The following is a 21039-nucleotide window of genomic DNA, read 5'->3' on the forward strand; positions in this document are numbered from 1 at the left end:
ACTTCTTGATCTAGTTAAAACCCGGTTGGATAGCCACTCCTTAATTTGATATATCTTGATTATACCTTGACGACATAGGATTTATCGCTAGACATGATACGCTCTGTTTAGCTGATTACCTTGATATTAATACGCTTAGGAACGGGGTCCTCAACATCATTACTACTCACTTTACAAATGCAATGGTTTTACAAAAAAATAAAATGTGTTGAGTGTGTTGGTGTGAGTATGGACTGGGATTTTGGAAAAGTGATAATAAACAACTGGTGTTGGTGATTATTTAGATGGGGCAAATCTGGGTTCCTTGTGTGGGACGCCTTGGAGTATTGGCTCATGCCTGTGTGGCTGAGTATGGAAGATATCTACCTTGTCTTGATTCAGGACTGAGTTGATGTGTCATTTGCCTAACCCTACTTATCGTACAACCACTCGACCTTTGTGTGTGGTAAAGCCTTAGCATAAATCCCACTAGCTAGTCTTATAGTCGTTCGTAGGCAGTTGCACAACGGGAGGCCAAGGAGCTGGCGTAAGCAAGTACTGGATTAGTGGCCCGATTGAAGGCCTTGTAAGAAGGTCAGGAACCCCTTGGTTAGATCTCATGGGCGACTAGGCTGGACTATGTTATGGTGGGTAATGGCTTTGATGGATCTGCACCGGCACTAAGGTGATCGTATTACGGTATTCTACCTGTAGGTAAAGTGTACACCTCTGCAGAGTTAAAACCTATTCGAATAGCCGTGTCCACGGTCTTGGACGAGTTATGGCTTGGTCACATAACTAGCTATTTGGGAAAGATGGGCAAACCTTTTGGTGAAAAAAATTGGATTTTGAACATATCCGGCAAGTGTGCCATGTGCTACCGTGGACGGGGTGTCCAGTAGCACTTAAAATTTGGATCCTTTGTGTAGGATCACCTCACTCTTTCATAACAACTATAAATATGGTATTTATGTATTTTGCAAAAACCACGTTGTAAAATCACACCTTGCATGTGTATAAAAGATTGCTTTCTACAAAATAAACCTTGGCCTATTCTTTGAATTACCCTTATACATGTATTATATTATCCCTTTCCGTAGGGTGGGGTTGGATTTCCTGAGTACGTATGTACTCGCCCTTGCTTTGTTGATACAGAGGAAGACCTGGACTACGTCGCTGGTGAAGCTTTCGAGTAGAAGGTTGCCTCCGCACCCAACTTGCCTGTGGCGTTGGGCTGTTAAGGATGCTTCCGCTGTCGTGCAGTGCTGCTTGCTACTTATGGACTTGCATATTCATAAGTTGCATCTTACAGCCTGTTTATATTATATCTCTTTTGGTCTATGTTTCCCGTCCGCTTCCTAGAGAGTTGTACGGCTTTTGAACTATCTGTTGAATAAATGTGTGTACCAGCCTTTCTGAGATTGGTATTTTATCACATTTTGTCCCTGTGCAAATGGGGGCACTTCACTTCTGCACCATTCTGTAATTCAAATAATATTTGAAAACAGAGCAATGCATGAGAAAGGGCATGTTATTACTTGAGAATACAACAAAACACAATGCATTTGATAAAGAGTACATAGTTCGAAATGCCACAAAGTACAGTTTTCCCTTGGAATAGAGTAGACACAATGTCACCTTGGTACAGCTTAGTGGACCATATTTTCCATGAATTAGATCACCACTTCTGTCTTCTGCGCCATCCCGTAATCAAGTGAAAACAGAGCAATGCATGAGAAAGGGCATGCAGTTTTTTTTTGACCGAAAGAAAGGGCATGTTATTACTTGAGAATACAACAAAACACAATACATTTGATAGAGAGTACATATTTTTAATTCCCAGCAGCATCTGAGAACTAGCACTAGTACTGCTGCAACATACTGGAGCGAGAACACAGTACATTTATTATATCTGATAACAACACTTATTAAGATCTGTCAAGCATCCTATGTAGCTGCTGACTTTATTTTCGGTAATACCACCACGTCCTCAAACAAGACTCTGGTTATTATTTCGAAAGCACAATATAGCTAATAAGTACTTGTACGCCTCTGCCTCCACGTGGCAAGCTTCATTCCGGTATTGGCTCCACGTAGAGTAGTTCTATCATTTTTTTGAGTGCTTGTGAAGAAGTGAATGCATCACAATTCTTGTACATATTATCTGTAGTTCTTGAGAAGTCAAAAACTGTTCGTGGCACAACCTTCGGTAGTTCTTTCAGTGCAAGGCATTGTTCTAACATGTCCTTCCATGAATCTTCAGTAAGTTCCTTTATCTTTTCACATGCATCATTCATTGTTGTTCCATGCTCCTTCATGTAACAGTGGACAGTGGAGGCACTGTGGTCTGCTGTTTGCTCACGCTGTCGTAGTGCAACAGAATGTCAGGTGTGTTATAACAACATTAGTTTAATCATCCAAACTTTGTGATTCTAAATTAGAACTAGGCTAACATCCAAATTTATGCCATGAATCTCTGCCTAGGAACAGAATCTAGCCCATTCATTAGATAACTGGAGGCTAGAAGGAGTTAGGCAATTTACAATTTTTGCATGAAGTTATACTTGTTTAAGGATAGAAAATGACCTTAGTTGATACAAGATCGTTGGAGAGCCGTACAAAAATACCAAAAGATGTGAGAAATTGAGGATAGCTCAAAACCCACTCGAGGATGTCCTTTGTTATTACGTCATCCATTCCAACATATGCAGCACAGGCTAGAGCGACAGATCCAATGCTTTCCATTGAAACCTGAAGGTGTTCACTCATTGTTTCCGGCACATAATCTTCATCACGCCATTCTGCTTCCTTTGAGTATTGCAGAACTAAACGCTTCATCTATATGAAATATGAAAAATATGTGAAGTTATTTCAGATTCTGATACTCACTACAGGAAACCTCAAATTTGCCGAGTGTTTTTTTTTGCCAGTGTTTTTTTTGGACACTCGGCAAACAAACTCTTTGCCGAGTGTCGGGCTAAAAACACTCAGCAAACAAGAGACTTTGCCGAGTGTCAAAAAAAACACTCGGCAAAGAGTGGGGTTTGCCGAGTGTTTTTTTGGACACTCGGCAAAACAATAATTTTTTTTCTCTTTTCACCTTGAAATTTTTTCTACTCCCCACATACAACATGTGGTACTCCATGTTAAAATTTGGTATATTTTTTAATTTGTTTGCTATATTTATTTAATTAATTGCATTTCAAGAAAATTTTTGGTATAAGTCAAATTTGAACCGCAAGTGATTCAAATTATAGAATAAAATGAGTATAAAAATGATATTCATGTTATTTGGCCCAATTTGAGACTTGACCCGTGAAATGAAAAGAAATTTCGAACATCTTGTTTAGGAAACACGACCACGAATGTGTGGCAGTGGCATTTTTAAATTGTAAAAAAACAAGAAAAGTTTAAAAATCATGAGATTTGTCATGATGGTATGATATCATATGTGGAGGCTGTGGAAAAAAATTGAGAAGGTTTTGCACATTTTATCACGTACAATGTTTACAAACCGAAGCATCTCAGAAGAAGAAGCATCTCAGAAGAAGAATAGTAACGCTGAGAAGGATTCGATAAGATTTGGAGTCAAAGTGACGGTCGAGTTTTGATTTGACTAGAAAACTTTTTGTATAGTCAATAGAGAATATATATTATTTCATGTGAATTTTTGGTAATTTTTTGAAACTGTTGGATAATTTTTGAATTTTTTTAAAATAGCTTTGCCAAGTGTCCTAGGCTAGACACTCGGCAAAGCAACCCTTTACCGAGTGTCACACCTAGGACATCGGTGATTTTTTTTTTCCGCACCGCCCCCAGGACATAATCCCACCGACCCCAGCACCCCACCCGGCCCCCTTCGCAACCCCCACCCGCCCCCTCATTTTCCTCCGCAACCTCCACCCACGCGCCCCCTTGTCTTCCTCCGCCACCCCCACCCGTCCCCACCTTCCTCTCCCTATCACCGCCGCCCAGCGTCCGGCGCCAGCCCCTGCCGCCGCCCCTTCCCTCCCTCCCTCTCCCTCCCCGGATCCCTCCCCTCCGGCCAGATCCGCGCTATCCTTCCCCGGCTCCCTCCCCTCTGGCCGGATCCGACCTCTCCTTCCCCGGCTCCCTCTCCTCCGGCCGGATCCGCGCCCCCTTCTTCTCCTCCGGCGCAGATCCGGCGGCCCTCAGCTCTCTCCCCTCCGGATCTGGGACGGGCCAGGGGTGACGCGGGCTAGGGGCGGCACGGGCCACGGAGCCATCCAGGAGCTTCGGGAGGTGTCGACGGCGGCTCCGGGTGGTGTCGGCGACGGGCTTCCCCCCACCTCCCCGGATTCCAGTGGCGGCGTGGTATTGGTGGTAGTGGCGGGGCCGTGGATGGCGGCAGCTGGTGGCGCGGCGGCGGCACTGTTGGTGGATGGCGGCAGGCTTCGTGGCGTGGCGGCGGGAGGCAAGGGTGGTGGGCACTCGACAAAAAACACTCGGCAAAATTTGTTTACCGTCACTTTGTTTGCCGTGTGCCGTTTGGTTCGTCGAGTGTTTTTTGCCCTTTGCCGAGTGCCCCCGGCACTCGGCAATTTTCCTGTATCCCGTAGTGATTGCTGCCAGATAAAGTGAGTTCCTTGAATTTTCATAAGCTCATTTGTTATGAAAAACTTTATTGATCATCATATTTAGGGGCAATGCACTCCACAACAAAATTTTACTAGTAGATAAGGCATATCGCGAATAGCTTGAGACACCACATCTATTCATCTAAGACAGAATAATTTTGTGACCAGTCGAAATATCATGCATAAAGAACTCCAGTTAGATATTTTGCAAATAAACTAATCTAGTATTAAAATTATTTGTAAAATACACTTCTATTTAAAATTTCATATCAATAGCATAATTGAATTCGAAAGAACATTATTTCTAGCTGATTGTTTTGATTCTGTGTGCCTTGTCAATATTCATGTATAAGGCAATCGTAAGAGGTTATGTAGGATACTTGCCGCCTCTTTTAGGTAAAGCACACGGTAGCTTTTCTCTGGACCTAACTCATCCTCAAAAGAATTAAATGTCTCCAACAGAAATAAGTAGAAACCCTTCATGTACTCTGGGAGGAGAGGTACTGCACTTTCATTCCACCTGCATTTTACAAAGCTAGAACTTGGTTTCCTGTAGTATTAAAGCTGCCGGAAAAACACTTCTAAAAGCAATGAATCTGTTTTTCAAGTTTCTTTAATATTGTTACATTGAATAATAATGATATTTTCCATTCTAATGTGGCTTCAGTTCAAATATTATTGTTTTGGATAAATGCTCAGCACAAAAGGCGTGCATGTTCTGGACATATCTGCACGAAATGTCATTCCGCCATCAGACTCACATCCAAAGATTTGACTTCCTTTATTTCGATGTGTATGTAAATCAACGATATGCAATCTAATGTATTTAATCATTAAATATGTGATGTTTTTGAAATAAAAACTATCTGACATGGTTGGGAAGATTGTTATCTGTTAAGTGCTTCAGTAAATTTCATGCACTCTTCAGTGGTACCATATGTGTCAAACATATCGTCAAGTATTGTAACAAGAGATGTGATCTTTGTAAGTATAATTCTGGAATGAGAGTATCGAGGATCATAGCATGTCCCGTTCATCCAGAAATACACCTCTACTATCCTATCTCTGACAAAAGTCATCTTTGATTTGGCAAGGAATTTCTTCCACCACCTACCATGCATGTTAAAATAAGTCAATTAACATCTTATGACAGAACAAACATAGTGCAACGTAGATTCAAAAGTGAGATGAAAGTATTCTTACACTGTGCAATGCTTTAACTCTTCACAGAAAACAAGTTGTTGAAGGTTGAAATTCAGTTTTGCAAACTCCAATATGGCTTCATTTCGTGTAACCTCTTTTTCATAAGTGGGTATGTAATTTATTGCTTCTAATATTCCAACCCTTCGAAAAAGAGGTGTACGAAGCGAAAAAGATACCTCCTTTGCTAATGGTGATTCTGAATGTTCAACGATATCTTGAAGGCAACGTCTAGTGAAAGAGATTGTGCTTCATCCAGTATCTTCTCTCCATGTTTCCTCAAATATGCTGCATTGTATAAGCTTAACAAACTTCTTGTGTCAGCATCAGAAAAGTTCCCTTCTTTTGATTTAAAGTTTAGAAATACATCTGCAAAATAGATCATAGTGACGAATATATCATTTCCCATTTAAAATTTTTAAACAATTGACTATTCTGTTTAACCTAGAAGATCTTACCTGATGACACATCATAATTATTCTTTCGTAGAAGATAAAACCGCAGTGAAACTAAGTTTAGATCCTTATCATTGTAATCTGAGTTGTAAACATCCTGCAATAACTTGTCTATTTCATTCTCGTAGTAGTAATCCAGTCCAAGTCGTTGCAATGTGATTATAAGATTCAATGTTTCTGGTAATTCGGTTGAGCCCTTCACCATGTTTCTAACATGTTCTCTTAGCACCTCAGCTCGTTCTTTCATGCATGCATGCTTGCTGCAGAGAAGTATTAAGTCAATTTCATGAATGCATGCAAGGGCCATGCATGTTCCTCATATTCAGTGGGATGCCATCGTTACCTGAGGCGCCGTTGGTGGCTGGTATGTCAGGAAGAAATCACCCCACAGGCTTGGGTGGAAGGTAGTAGCCTTTCGTAGCTCCTCTGCCTTGCTGGAATGACGTGCAGAAGGAGTTGCCATGCTCTCAATCCCACTCAAATTTATATTTTCTTGCCAATGTTTCTAATAGATTTGTTGGTGCCTATCTGTGTTGCATTGCATAGGTATTTATAGGTGATGCATCCATGCAGCCAAGCAACTCATATTATTTCTAAACAATTGTGCACACGGCTGACACATTCTTTGTGAGGTTGACAGCACGGTCTCTTCTTCATACATGTGTGCAGTAGTATTTAGTGTTCTTCGGACAGTGCTATGTTTGAAACGTGTTTCCCTGGCGGCTAACTGCTTATGCTTCTAGAGAACATGTATGTTCCAAGTATTTTCTGAAATGCCAGATATATATTTCCATGCGCTTTCTGAAATATCATGTATGTATTTTTCAAGTGATTCACTTCTAACTAGGTTCTAGACGCAATCAGAAGAAGTGTACCCATTCTGGAGAGATAATGAAATTGGCTATTCGGAGTTACGTCTATGTATGGCACTGGCCAGAGGCTAATGGGGAACTAGAATTGGTGAAAGAAAGAGGTTATGGGTGACCACCATCACCTTATATTAGGTACGTTTTAAACAATATTTGTAGTGTCATTCTAATGTGACAAATCTAAGTACTTTTCCATCTGTCCTTTTAGGGTGTGTTTGCATGGAGGGACGGGATAGTACGGTCCCAGTTTTGCATGTGTTTGGTTGGAGTAACAGGTGGGATGGAACAACATCAAACAGGAATATTCCCTAAAAAAGAGGGATGGATCAGTCCCTCCAAAACTAGTGGACGAATCCATCCCCCGTGCACGGCGTCTCCCTCTGTCTCCTCGCGCCCGCCTCTCTGTTCCTCCTTGCGTGCCCCTGGATGGCTCTGTCCAGTGGCGGCTAGGCCAGGCGGTAGCGGCAGCCAGCCAAGGACGCGGGCGGCGGTGGTGCGGTGGGGGCCAGGGGCATGGCGGCGGGCGCGCGGGGCAACGGGTGGCAGCGCAGGGGTGAGGGGTGGCGGCGCAGGGGCGACGGCCGGGCCTGGGCGGCGGTGGAGCGGCTTGGCGCGCAGGGACTGGCTGCGGCGGGCGACTTAGGGCCAGGAGGCAGTGGCCGGTAGCGTAGCCAAGCGAGGGCGAGAAGGAGCTCGGGAGGAGGCCAGGGGCCACGCTTGCGGAGGCCAAGGAGGCGGAGGAAGGGGGAGCGGAGCTCTAGGGGCAGGCAGTGGCGCGTCCATGGCCGGGCGCCGCCTCCTTGATTTGGCTCGTCTGTCAAATGAGCAGTCAAATGGATTCGCGAGACATCAAGGAAGCTTCTATTGCAATTGATTGATTGAGTTGGAATTCAACATGGATATCGAATTTCAAGATTGGTTGGCAGTTTTGATAGAGGAAGGGAAAAACAGGAAATAACAGAGGAAGAAGAAGATTGGGAAGGAAGGCTGGCATGTGGGCCCCGTGGCTAATGGAAAACAAACACTATTTATTTCATCTGTCCTCATTCCTCCAATCAAACAACAAAATTGGGACGCCTCCATCCCTCCAACCAAACATCAAGTGGGATCATCTCATCCTTTTTTAAGGGGATGATTCTGTCCCGTCCCACTTATCCCTCCATCCAAACACACCCTTAGAATTAGCCAAACTTTCAAAAGTCTGATCACTAACACGATCGAAACTGTTGGGACTACTGTATGAAAAATTATATTACTAGATTTGTCTTCATAAATGCTCAACAAAAATACATTTTTGGTATTTATTGATATAAAGATATACAAAGTATAACTCAAAGTTACATTTCAAAAATCACAAAAAAAAGGGTTGATAATGACAAGATATAAAGAATGGAGAGAGTAGTGTAATCTTTTATCTTAAAAACAAAGAGACAACCACTCTATTCTAGCCCACGAACTCCAGATATGATGTAGAGCTCGGATTTCAAGCTCTACCAAATAGAGCCATATATGGATAAAATGGCTATCGATAAAAAATGATGGCATGCTGTGCTGTTTATTACTTATTTGCCAACTTGTCCAGTTTGGGTATATGTGGCAATTTGACCCAATCTGGCAATCTCTTATTGGGACTTGCAGGGAAACTACTTCATTTCCGTCGCAATGCACTGGATTGTCTATTATGGGCTATATTCTGGTCATGAGTCTCAAGCCAAGCAAAGCAAGTCCAAAGATATTTTATTACAGTGTTGGTCATTAATGCTGTGACTTGCCAATCTCTGTCTTAAGAAGACTACATGACCGGCGAAGAGGAAAATTAGTTTGATCAGTATTCAATACCATTCCAAGTACGCTTCCAAATGAGGAGATGTTCCTACTGAATTCCCTGTTTAAGGGGGCGTTTGGTTCCCTTTGCTTATTTTTAAGCAAGTATCACATCAATGTTTAGATATTAATTAGGAGTATTAAACGTAGGCTATTTACAAAACACATTATATAAGTGGAGGCTAAACAGCGAGACGAACCTATTAAGCCTAATTAATCCATCATTAGCAAATGTTTACTGCAGCAACACATTGTCAAATCATGGACTAATTAGGCTTAATAGATTCGTCTCGCCGTTTAGCCTCCACTTATGTAATAGATTTTGTAAATAGTCTACGTTTAATACTCCTAATTAGTATCTAAACATTCGATGTGACGGGTGCTTAAAAATAAGCAAACCAACCAAACCAGGCCTAAAATCGCCAAACGACAACATGCAGTGCGCCGAAGAGAGGTGGATTTTTTCGTCAACGGCACATGTACTGGAATATGGCTCTTTATTGCGGGTGCCGTATATATATGTTTCTGTTGGTCATATCTATCCCTTTCCAGGAGAAAGATTTTGACTGCTGTTCTGACAAGCAAGCTAGGACTCAAAAGTCAAGACATGTGGATTGACTACGTTGCTTTTACTCCCTCGTATTCCAAATATGTGTTGTTTAAGACATTGACAAAGCTTCTAATATGACATTGCGTGATTATAAAAATCGTAAAACTATATTATCTTAAATAAAAATCCATTGTGTACGATGAAAGTATTTTTCATGATACATCTAGCAACATCATGCCAGTCTAACCTATGTACCCTATTATATAATACTGATGGTAAAAACCAATACTTCCTTGGATCTCAGATGATGACACTCACACTACAAAACAACACAATTTGACTAATAATTTTTATGAGAATATGATAGTTCAAACAAAGAATATTAAATATTAGAGAAAATTTAGAGTGCTTGAAAAAATAAGAGCCGTCCATCCGGTGAAATCAAACGGTGGAAACAAAGAAAGTACCAAGAAATACTAATTTGGTGGACCAAGTACCAAAAATAATGAGAAATTACTATGATATCCTTTTAATTATGTGTCAATCTACTTAATTCTCTTCTCTTTTTTATAAGAAGGATATGAAAGGAACCTACAAATATCCCTGGTACTTTAAAAATATTGTAACAAAGCTCTAAATATTATGACCGTATCTTTTCATGATGAATCTAGAAAAATCTATCCCACTTTGTTAAAGCTATCATCAAATAGGCTAACGCTGTAACGCATAACAAAGCTGGGGGAAAAAAATCTGTCTGCAGCAAAAAGCTCAAGAGTGTCCCAACATATGTAGCATCTTTCGAGGCCTGAATAGACCTGGTTTTTTATTGGAGGGAACCATTTGTGATTCAATCAATGGTTATTGTTGATCTCGCAGATCAGGTAACTCAGTATGATATCAAAGCCGCATGTACTGAATAATTCTATTGGTCATGATATGCATATTTCACATCAAAATATTGAAGTCTACTTTCTTAAACATGAAGGTTTAATTTATTAAACATTGTTGAAGTACAATATGTCGTTATATTGGACCAATGGTACAGACATCTGGTATACACGAGAGTTCATTATTTGGTCTCCTAGCAAGGTATATTCACATCGGTATTGGCTCCACAAAGAGTCGCTTTATTGCGTCTTTGATAGTGTGTGAAGAAGTGAATTTGTCGACATTGTTATGATACATATAGTTTCCAGTTCGTGCCAAGTTAAGCACCATATGTGACACGATCATTGTTTGCTCTGTCCTTGCAAGGTGATGCTGTAACATGTCCTTCCATAAATCTTCGGTGAGTTCTTTTATCCTTTTGCACGATTCATGCATCGTTGTTCCATGCTCCTTCATGTAACACTGGACAGTGGAGACATTGTGATCCCCTTTTTGCTCACGCTACAAAACATATTAGAAAAATAAAGGTTAGTTCATTCTTTATACTTTACTAGTATGTTGACAATAATCCTCTCTCTTTTGTAACGATGGATTAGTATTATTGATGATATTGTTGTACGAAGATATATAATACAATTCAAGATTGAGTTAACTGGGATTAAATGGTTTGGAAATTCTTGTATTATCTTAGGGTTGCATCTTGATGTTCAAGTGGATAAAGATCACACAAACAAAAAGTGAAATAAACATAACAGAAATGTCTTCTCAGTAAATAATGATACAAACCAAAATAGCAATAATAAGCATGATGTGAATGCAAAAATAATAGAACAATTGTGCAAACAAACATCCAAATGCATAAAGATATAGAAATACCTCAGTTGATGCCATATCATCTGAAAGTCGTACAAATGTATCAAATGACCTGACAAGATGAGGATAGCTTAGAAACCAGTCAAGTGTCTCTCTTGTTACTATTTCACCCATTCCAACCAATGAAGCACATAGTATTGGAGAGCCTCCGCTGCTTCTCATTGAAAGCCCAAGATGTTCACTCAATGTTTCTGGTATATAATTTTCATCGCGCCATTTAAGTTCATCAATGTATGCTTGCACTAGTTGCTTTAACTGTAACAACATATACATGTGTTCAAAAAAATTTTGCATGTTGATATTACTTCAAGAAAAGGATGAAAAAGTAATTCCAAATGAATATCTATAAGGATGCGTGCGTGCGTGTGTGCATGTGTGATGTGATTGTAATCATTTGTGTGCTACCACCTTTCTATTAAAATTGTATCCTGATCACCATCCTTGGCAACGGGGATGCTTGCCTGATCTTGTCATATTGCTTTAAAGAGATGAAATCATTTAGGTGGGCTTTCTTAGACCCCATTGACTCTTCAAAAAACAAGTACTAACATAGTTTTCTAATAGAATGAACTGAAAAAACATTATGCGATTTTGTACTTTTGATACCATCAATCATCATATACAATATCAATACTTACCGCCTCTTTTAAATAAAACACACGGTAGCTCTTGCCAGTTCCTAGTTCCTCCTCAAATGAACAAAATGTATTCAATAAGTACAAGTAGAAATCCCTTGTGTATTCTGGAAGCAAAGTTGTGGCATTCTTGTCCCACCTTCATTTTTAGCAACATGTTAACACATATGCCCTAATATTCCTAGAAATACGAATAATTTTACTCTACATTTTTCAACTACAGATAATTATATACAAAATAATGATATTTCTGTTTTTGTTGTTCCAGGGTAATAAATACCACATTCTATTCAAATGTTAGATGCAATGACAGGTACATGCATGGTTGCCTCTAAAAGTTCACACATTAGTTTTTAGGAATACTAGCTACTGGTATTCTGGCATTTGTTTTTATATTTTTGGATTACTATAATATTCTTATTTCTTTCTAATAGCTTACTTATGAAAGAAAAAGCAGAAGTACAAAATTTATTTTCATCCTCATTTATTAAATCAACACATTTTGTTTTATAGTGCTACTAAATGGTGATATTTGCATCCTATTGAACCAAATAATAGTGCTAAATATACATTCAGACAACTAATATATACTTAATGACAAAGTAAAGGAACAAGCAAAATATTTAAGCAGGCGAGGGCAGCTAGGCTGACCTGAAAATTGCTTCCCCAAGTTGCATGCTCTCTTCAGTGGTAGCATATGTGTCAATGAAATCATCTAATATAGTAATAAAACCCATAATCTTTGCAAGTATAATTCGGGAGTGAGAATATTGAGGTTCATGACATGCCCCATTCATCCAGAAATACATTTCCACTATCCTATTTCTCACAAAATGGAAGTTGGCTTCGACATTGAGCTTCTTCCACCACCTAGAATATGCATAAGAACAAATGAATGTCCACCATAATTTAATCTGTGAGACCAACCTATGTTCAGCTTGAGGTTTGTATAAACTTACATCGTGACCTCTTTTAGCTCCTCACAATAAATAAGTTGCAAAAGGTTAAAGTTCAATTTCGCAAACTCTAATATCGCTTCGTTTCGTGTAGCCTCCTTTTCATAAATGGGAATGTAGTTCCTTGTTTCCAAAATCCCGACCCTTCGAAAAAGAGGGGTGTCAAGGGCACAAGACACTTCCTCAGCAAGTGGTGATTCCAGATTTTCTAGTCTACTTTCAAGGCATCGTCTGGTGAAAGAAATTGCCTCATCAAGCAATGCCTCTCCATGAGTCGGCAGGTATGCTGCATTGTATAAGCTTAACAAGCTTCTAGTATCGGCATTCACAAAATTCCCATGTTTATCTTTAAATTTTAGAAATACATCTGCATGTAGTGGATTAACAATTAAAATTAGTTGGCCATATCAGTGAAATATATATATTAGACAGCTTAGCTATGATAGGATAAGACCTCACCGGATGATACATTATAGCCACTTCTACGCAGAAGATAAAATCGACGGGACACTATATTTAGGTCACCATCAGAGTGATTAGAGTTGTAAACAACGTGCAGTATCTCATTAATCTCATCCTCGTAGTTGTAGTCGAGACTAAGTCGCTGCAGCGTGATTATAAGGTCCAACAATTCTGGCAAATCATTTGAGCCTTTGATTATCTTCCTCACTTCTTCCCTTAGCACTCCAGCCCTTTCCCTCATGTGAGTTTCCTGCCGAATGGTTAGAACTGATATGAAATCTACAAAAAAAATTTCTGACACGGCAATCATGATAACCACTGTTGTTGGAAGTTCCTTATTGAAAACCGTGTGCTTTATCAAGGATCATATCATCTTGAATAGAGATAGTTATACTGCTATGGATGTGAAATATACATCATGCTATGTACTAGCTCGGTTCAGTTATTAAAAGAGTCATTTTGGAAAATGATATGGTCTTTAAATGGTTTTTACATGTTACTTTTGCCATCATATATCAGTAAATCCAGTAAACCAATTGCATTTTTTCAAATAACGTTTGAACTTTATTAACTATTTTTGCAGCCAAAGCTTGAAAAAACATGTTTGAATTTATGTATAAACCAACGTGTTTATTAGCAGTGGTAAGGTGTATTACAAAGAGGTTCTTATATAGAGGAGTAGCAACCCAGATATATATACACGTAAACTCACCTAGTCACAAATAAGTGGAATCTTGGATTGCGTATGATCAACATGTTTACTGTGACATCTCAGGCCAAGAATGAATTTGAGATCACTATAGTGGCCCTTGTGAAGGGCATGGCATTTGCGGGAGAACAAGTGCACCTTGCTTGTTGAGGGTGAAGGGTGAAGCAAGGACGAGTAAGGAGCAGGGGCGACGCCAGGGGGCTGAGGGGGCCTGGCTCCCGTGCTCCAAGCACCCCATTAGGCCACACAATTTTCACCATGTATTTGAAATAAAATATCTTGAATTTGGCCTCCCTAATTATTGACTTGCTGCAACCCCCCTCTCCCCTATATTCCTTTTTTGGCTTCACCCCTAGTAAGAAGGGTTGGTGCGAATGTGTGTTTAATTTTATTCCGCAAGAACATTCCAATTACACTTTGGACATTCATATATATTTTAATCTATATTGAACTTTTGAAAATGGTATTATTTAGCATATTCAAAGTAGAATATTATAACTTTGCTAAGCTTGGCTTTTTTTTTTACTGAAGTCAGCAGGGGCTCCTGCCTATTTTTTATATATTTTTATTCTAGACCCGTTTAATTCTCTCTTACGAAGAGTCGAACCTAAGCCTACTGAGTACTACTCAGATGCTGTAACCACTTGGCTTCTTTTTCTTCATTAGAGATTGACGATCAAAGTAAAGGTGCCAACGACCTTGTGTATATCCAAAATTTCTTTTTTTTTATGAACCTAGGGATAATTGCTCCACGTCACCTGATTGTACAAAAGTTAATTATTTTCCATTTGTCAAGCTTAACCTGGAAGTATGAAGTGGTTCACGGCACATGATGGTAAGTAACTTTAATTTCCCAATTTCTCTGTGTTAAAACTTGACCCATCTTAAGGTACAACAAATCAGTAACAAGTTTAATTACTAATTAATGGACCACAGGAGAGCATGAACTAGCTAACTGCTCAGCATAGGCGGTAATATACCTGTGGTGAAGTCGGCGGCTTGTGAGAAAGGAAGAAGTCACCCCAGAGAGTTGGGTGGAAGGTGGAAGTGGCTGGCTTCTTCATCTTCTCCTGGCCAGAGCAAGGACCATCTTCATGCCCTGACGCCATTATATCCCACTGAACAACGCCTCTCTTGCTCGATGTACAGCTAGCCAACCTGCAGCCATCATGCATCAATGAGACTCATTTGTGCATTTGAGAAATTTCGATGGATGCATGTAGTCAGAGAAAGGAATCTTGCCTTGATTCTTCCGTAGTTGTGACTCGTAATGAAAAACAGCTTGTGCAAAATCTCTCGTATGAGTTTCCGGCGCGCAAGAAATGGAATGGCAGAGCATACCATTGCACGGTTATTTATACTGCTTTTGGTTCAAAAGATGGGAACAAGTCTCATGTAAGTTATCGTCTTGATGATGCCAGTCATCCTGTTCTCTTTTAAGATGACCCAAAGAACAGGTTGTCATCGAGTACTTTCTTTTCCCAAAGGATAGGTTCGTTTATACTAAAGAGACACTGCTGGGGAAGTGCCTTCAGTACCGGTTCCCAACCCCCCTTTAGTACCGATTGTGTAACTAGTATTGCTATTTCGGTACTAAGGGGGACCTTTAGCACCGGGTCAAATAACCAGTACTAAAAGGGTATTAAAAATTAAAAAAAGAAATACCGCCATCTGCTCCCACCCTCCTGCTGCCGTCTGCCCCTCCCGGTCGCACCCCTCCCGCCGCTGTCCTCCCCTCCCGCCGCGCTCTCCCACCGCCGTCCGCCCCGCCCTTGCTCCCGTTGCCGCCCTTGGCCCCGTCGCGGCGGTGCTGAGAGAGAGAGGAAGATAGGAAGAGAGATGGGAGCGGGCACGGGGGGAGATGGATAAGGCGGACGGGACGACGAGGTACTAAAGGTTGGGAGCTCCTTTAGTACTGGTTGGAAGCTCCAACCGATGCTAAAGGTCACCCATTAGTACCGGGTGGAGCCTCCACCTTTAGTACCGGGTGGAGCTCCCAACCGGTACTAAAGGGGGTCACGGGGGGCTCCCGCCGTTAGACCCGGTACTAATACTCATATTAGTACCGGGTCAAAAAAATAACCGGTACTAAAAGTTAGGACCAATACTTAGTTTTCCAGTACTATAAGGGGAATCTCACGAAATCACGAAAAGACAAGAGGATTCTCTTCTCCATTTACTCTGACTACCTAATCCGAGCTTGGCAGCGGAGACCAATGAGGACGATTACCAGGTCAGCCCACAGACTGACAGCCCAGATCCACCACTATATAGGTTAATTAGTACCAAACCTGCGATCTGTAAATAAACACCACACTAACCCAATCACAATTGAGTTGAGAGCTTTTCGCATTGAGGACGACGACGACCTGCAGGACTTGTTCTTAAGATAAAGACCTGACTTGCGAACATTATTATGTAAAAAATCTCTGACAGTGCCTTGTCAATTACTCCACCAAACAATAATTTTGTACATTTGCGTCCAGAATTCTTCTGAAAATCGTCAACAACAATACCGCATGCGTCCTACGGTGCTACTGGAACTTTTACAAAGATAGCCAAAGAAGTAAAACTTTTAATTTCAGATCCCATGCAACTAAGTTTTCACTGAAGCTAGAAGATTCGAGTGATAGCCAAAGAAGTAAACTTTCATTTCATATTTGATGCAATTAAGTTTTTACTAAAGCCAAAGCCTGAAGACTAAAGAGAGGCTGATTTATTGCTAGGTTGTTGATCAGTTGTCATGGTTGACTTTTGGGAGTTGGATTTAGTCTAGTCCGTCTAAAGAGAGGCTGATTTATTGCTAGGTTATCGATCAGTTGTCACGGTTGATTTTTGGGAGTTGGATTTAGTCCAGTCCGTCTAAAGAGAGGCTGATTTATTGCTAGGTTGTCGATCAATTGTCACGGTTGATTTTTGGGAGTTGGATTTAGTCTAGTCCGTCTAAAGAGAGGCTGATTTGTTGCTAGGTTGTCGAGCAGTTGTCACGATTGACTTTTGGGAGTTGGATTTAGTCCAGTCCGTCTAAAGATAGGCTAATTTATTGCTAGGTTGTCGATGAGTTATCACGGTTGATTTTTGGGAGTTGGATTTAGTCCAGGCCGTCTAAAGAGAGGCTAATTTATTGCTAGGTTGTCGATCAGCTGTCACGGTTGATTTTTGGGAGTTGGATTTAGTCCAGTCCGTCGCACGTGCGCATTGAACTAAGTTTTTGATGAAGCTTGAAGATTCAAGCTAGTGATAGCCACTTTCATTTCATATTCGATGCAACTAAGTTTTCACTAAAGCCTGTGAAGACTAAAGAGAGGCTGATTTGCTAGATGTCGATCAGTCCAGTCCGTTGCACGTGCATTGAACTAAGTTTTTTCTGAAGCATGAAGATCCAAGTGATAGCCAAAGAAGTAAACTTTCATTTCATATTCGATGCAACTAAGTTTTCAGTAAATCTTGAAGACTAAAGAGAAGCTGATTTGCTAGGTTGTCAACCAGTTGTCATGGTCAGGGTTCTCAATTTCGTTCTGGCCCATTTTTTTTGTCCTCACCGAATCACCAAAATTCACAAAATTTCGACCAAAATCCGAATTAAAAAGGTGGACTTTCGGTGAACAGAACCGAAATCAGGTGAACAGTATTTTCGGTCACCATCGAAAAGACCAAAATTTCAGCTGAAACTTTGATCACTGGTCACAGTTCGCTTTCGGGAGTTGGATATAGTCCAGTCCGTCGCACATGCGTTGAACTAAGTTTTCACTGAAGCCTTAAGATTCAAGTGATAGCCAAAGAAGTAAACTTTCATTTCATATTCGATGCAACTAATTTTTCATTAGAGCCTGAAGACTAAGGTCCCATTTGGTTCCTTTGCTTATTTTTAGCACATGTCACATCGAATGATTAGATACTAATTAGGAGTATTAAATGTAGACTATTTACAAAACTCATTACACAGATGGAGGTTAAACGGCGAGACGAATCTATTAAGCCTAATTAATCCATCATTAGCAAATATTTACTGTAGCAACACATTATCAAATCATGAACTAATTAGGCTTAATAGATTCGCCTCGTCGTTTAGCCTCCACTTATGTAATGTGTTTTGTAAATAGTCTACGTTTAATACTCCTAATTAGTATCTAAACATTCGATGTGACGGGTGCTAAAAATAAGCAAAAGTAAACAAACCGGGTCTAAATAGAGGCTGAGTTGCTAGGCTGTCAGTTGTCACAGTTGATTTTGGGAGTTGGATACGGTCCAGTCCATGGAACGTGCATGAAACCTTTAGTGCTGTATGGTTGTAGCATATACTTCTTTTAGCTTTCTATTACACGATTGAGACCGAATTAGTCCAAGCCATGTGAAAGTTTGCACGTATATATAAGTAAATGAGATCTACGCTGTATTCCTGTATATTTTTTAATCGAAAAACATCTTTGTGTTGAAGGCTTCTTTGAGTGCACAAGTTCTAAAGTGAAAGTTTGTCTTTTCTTCGTTCATTACCTGTTAGTTGTTACAGAGCCTATGGAAGCATGTCGTAGGACGTGCAAGCATGAGATTTGGTCAAAGAGACCTGCAGTGGGATCAATTCGGTGGGCAGCACTTGATATGGAGGCATCCGACCCCAGCTCCAAAGGTATGCCACGGCTGGAGCCTCCGTCGTGGCACGCTGCGGCATCCACTGCGAGGCGGCCGGTGAGGATGACGCGACCGCGGCGTACGCGAGGCTGAGCGTCACGGGGTCTCATGGACGACGGTACGGATGCAGTTGGCCAGCCATAAGCAGTGGAGGAGAGAGAGGAGAAAGAGAAACTTAGAGCCTGTTTAGCAGAAGAGCAGCTTCTAGGCGGGAAGCTGAAACTGTACGTGCTCGTAACGACCGCTGCCAGCGCGCGACGAGACACGGATCCACCCCCTGACCCGCGGGAGCTATCTGTATTTTTCCTTTTCCATTTTTTCCATTCAATCATTTCTTTTCACAAGATTTTGTACTTACGTAGATATTGTTTATATATAGAGAGAGGTTATCACTAGTGGAAAACTCACCTTTAGTCCCGGTTGAATAGAATCATAGATACCAAAAATCCAACCTGGACTATCTATTCGGGATAAAAGGAGCTCTCTTTAGTCCCAGGTCATTCACCCAGGATAAACCAACAGGGACTATCTATTCGGGACAAAAGGGAGCTCTTTTTAGTCCCGGGTCATTCACCCATAAAGGGTTGCCAACAGGCACAAGAGAACGTGACCCCTTTAGTCCCGGTTGGTATTCCCAACCGGGACTAAATACTTTTTTTAAATTTTTTTCCATATTAATGATAATTGTTGCTTCATATATATATATATATATATATATATATATATATATATATATATAGATATATATATATATGTATGTATACATTCTTAGTATACACTGCTTACACGTATACACCCATATTATATGCAAGTCGTATATATATTTCATGATAATAATATATATATATACACAATTCTTAGTATATTATACACGTTAAACTAGTATTTATACAATTATTATATAAACAATAATCTATCCTCTTCATTCTTAGGAACCTCCCGTTGTGGTGTTGCTTCGTTCGGCTACTGAACGTCTGTCGTAATAAAATTCTACTTCGGGATTTATCACCTCGTCCACTAGAAATCTTATGAGAGTTTCTTAGATTGCCAAAAGTCTCTCCTTCTCCAAGAGTTCTTCTTTAATCTGCAACATTTGTAACTTGGAAATATGTGAATGTTACATGAACAATTAAATATAAGGAGCTAGAAAACAATTAGTTATTAATAGTTTTATTTTACGTATAGCTATATTGTCCGATATCACCTTGTCCCGCACAAAATTATTCTTGTGTTCACATACTGTGTCAAGCACTTTAGTGGAAAAAAATAAGTTATAAAATATTCGTATTATAGAATGTACAAAATGTGCAAACTTCGTACGTACCGGGAATGTTGTATTGAATTTAAGTTTTTCTTGGAATTCACCACAGTGAGTCTTACGGAATCGTTTCCATACGCTGCGAATTAAAATAATAAATGATACAGTGTTAGGTGAAAAGTTAGGAAACAAACTTTTGCATAGAGATAAAGGTCCAGAATTATTACAAGTTTAGCATGTCTTGAATGTCTTTGTACTCCAGTAGTGGTTTCCTCAATGAATCGAACACAATAATGTTGCTTTTACCAATCATAATTACAAGGAGAATCCAGTGAAAATTGCGTACATAAATGTTCATATTAGAACTAACTAACATTAATTAGGTAAGGAAAAGGAAAACGAAAATAGATGGTACCTACACTTACTTATTGTATGGCAATAGTATGTATTGCTTGTAATTTTGTTGCTCCAAGAAATTATATATTGCGTCCAATGTAGGCTTTGGTTGATCCCGTATCTAATCTTAGTTAATAAGCGATGGATCAATGAAGCTAATGTTGAAGTAGGATTCACTACAAGAAATATGAAGATTTATGACAATTTTTTTTGATGATGTGGCAATTCGTCAATAAGTCATTCTGTATTACGATGACTTTCAGGAGGGGAACGACTTTTTGACGAAAATAATGTGTTCATCATTAAGACACAATAAAAATCGTCATAGAGAAGTAGTTTGTTTATGATGATTTATGTTCCGTCGTAACATGCTACCTTGCGGTCGTCATAAATTATTGACAATATTAGTTTCTTATAACTTTTATTTACATATAATAAATGAGATATTTGGTCCCATTGTCAGTTATATTTTAATAGGTTCTATATGTAATGCTATTTTCGGAAAATAAAAAACACAAAATCATCTTCGTCTCACATCGTATGATATGAAAAAGGTATAATACTTTTCCTAAGGTAGAGGTTAAAGATTCAGAAAATAAAAAAAAATTAAGACAATCGCAAGATTTGAACCTGAGATCCTATTATTGACATCCAAGCTGTCCCTGCAGGTTGCTTGGCGCCGTAGCCACCATAACGGGGAGCTAGGCTGATGAGCAGGGTAAGACACGGGAGCTGCGAGCCTGCCTGGACTGGGCCGC

At 40.0% G+C, this 21039-nt stretch overlaps 2 protein-coding genes across 2 annotated transcripts; both read right to left on the reverse strand.

Annotated features, from left to right (window-relative positions):
* Nucleotides 1-2050: 2050 nt before the first annotated feature.
* LOC117861340 (sesquithujene synthase A) lies at nucleotides 2051-6936 on the reverse strand. The gene is given in 8 exon segments (XM_072294464.1): nucleotides 2051-2342; nucleotides 2566-2817; nucleotides 4962-5101; nucleotides 5473-5687; nucleotides 5781-6022; nucleotides 6025-6146; nucleotides 6236-6488; nucleotides 6576-6936. Coding segments are annotated over 8 exon segments (1635 nt in total). The 5' UTR covers nucleotides 6696-6936; the 3' UTR covers nucleotide 2051.
* Nucleotides 6937-10444: 3508 nt separating this feature from the next.
* LOC117859543 ((S)-beta-macrocarpene synthase) lies at nucleotides 10445-15471 on the reverse strand. The gene is made up of 8 exons (XM_034742669.2): nucleotides 15241-15471; nucleotides 14979-15156; nucleotides 13287-13539; nucleotides 12831-13194; nucleotides 12523-12741; nucleotides 11875-12010; nucleotides 11240-11491; nucleotides 10445-10864 (listed from the first exon to the last, which is right to left on the reverse strand). The coding sequence occupies exons 2-8, from the start codon at nucleotides 15105-15107 to the stop codon at nucleotides 10571-10573; spliced, it is 1647 nt and encodes a 548-aa protein (XP_034598560.1). The 5' UTR covers nucleotides 15108-15156; nucleotides 15241-15471; the 3' UTR covers nucleotides 10445-10570.
* Nucleotides 15472-21039: the final 5568 nt, after the last annotated feature.

Source organism: Setaria viridis, chromosome 6 (assembly GCF_005286985.2).
Source record: "Setaria viridis chromosome 6, Setaria_viridis_v4.0, whole genome shotgun sequence".
NCBI lineage: Eukaryota > Viridiplantae > Streptophyta > Magnoliopsida > Poales > Poaceae > Setaria > Setaria viridis.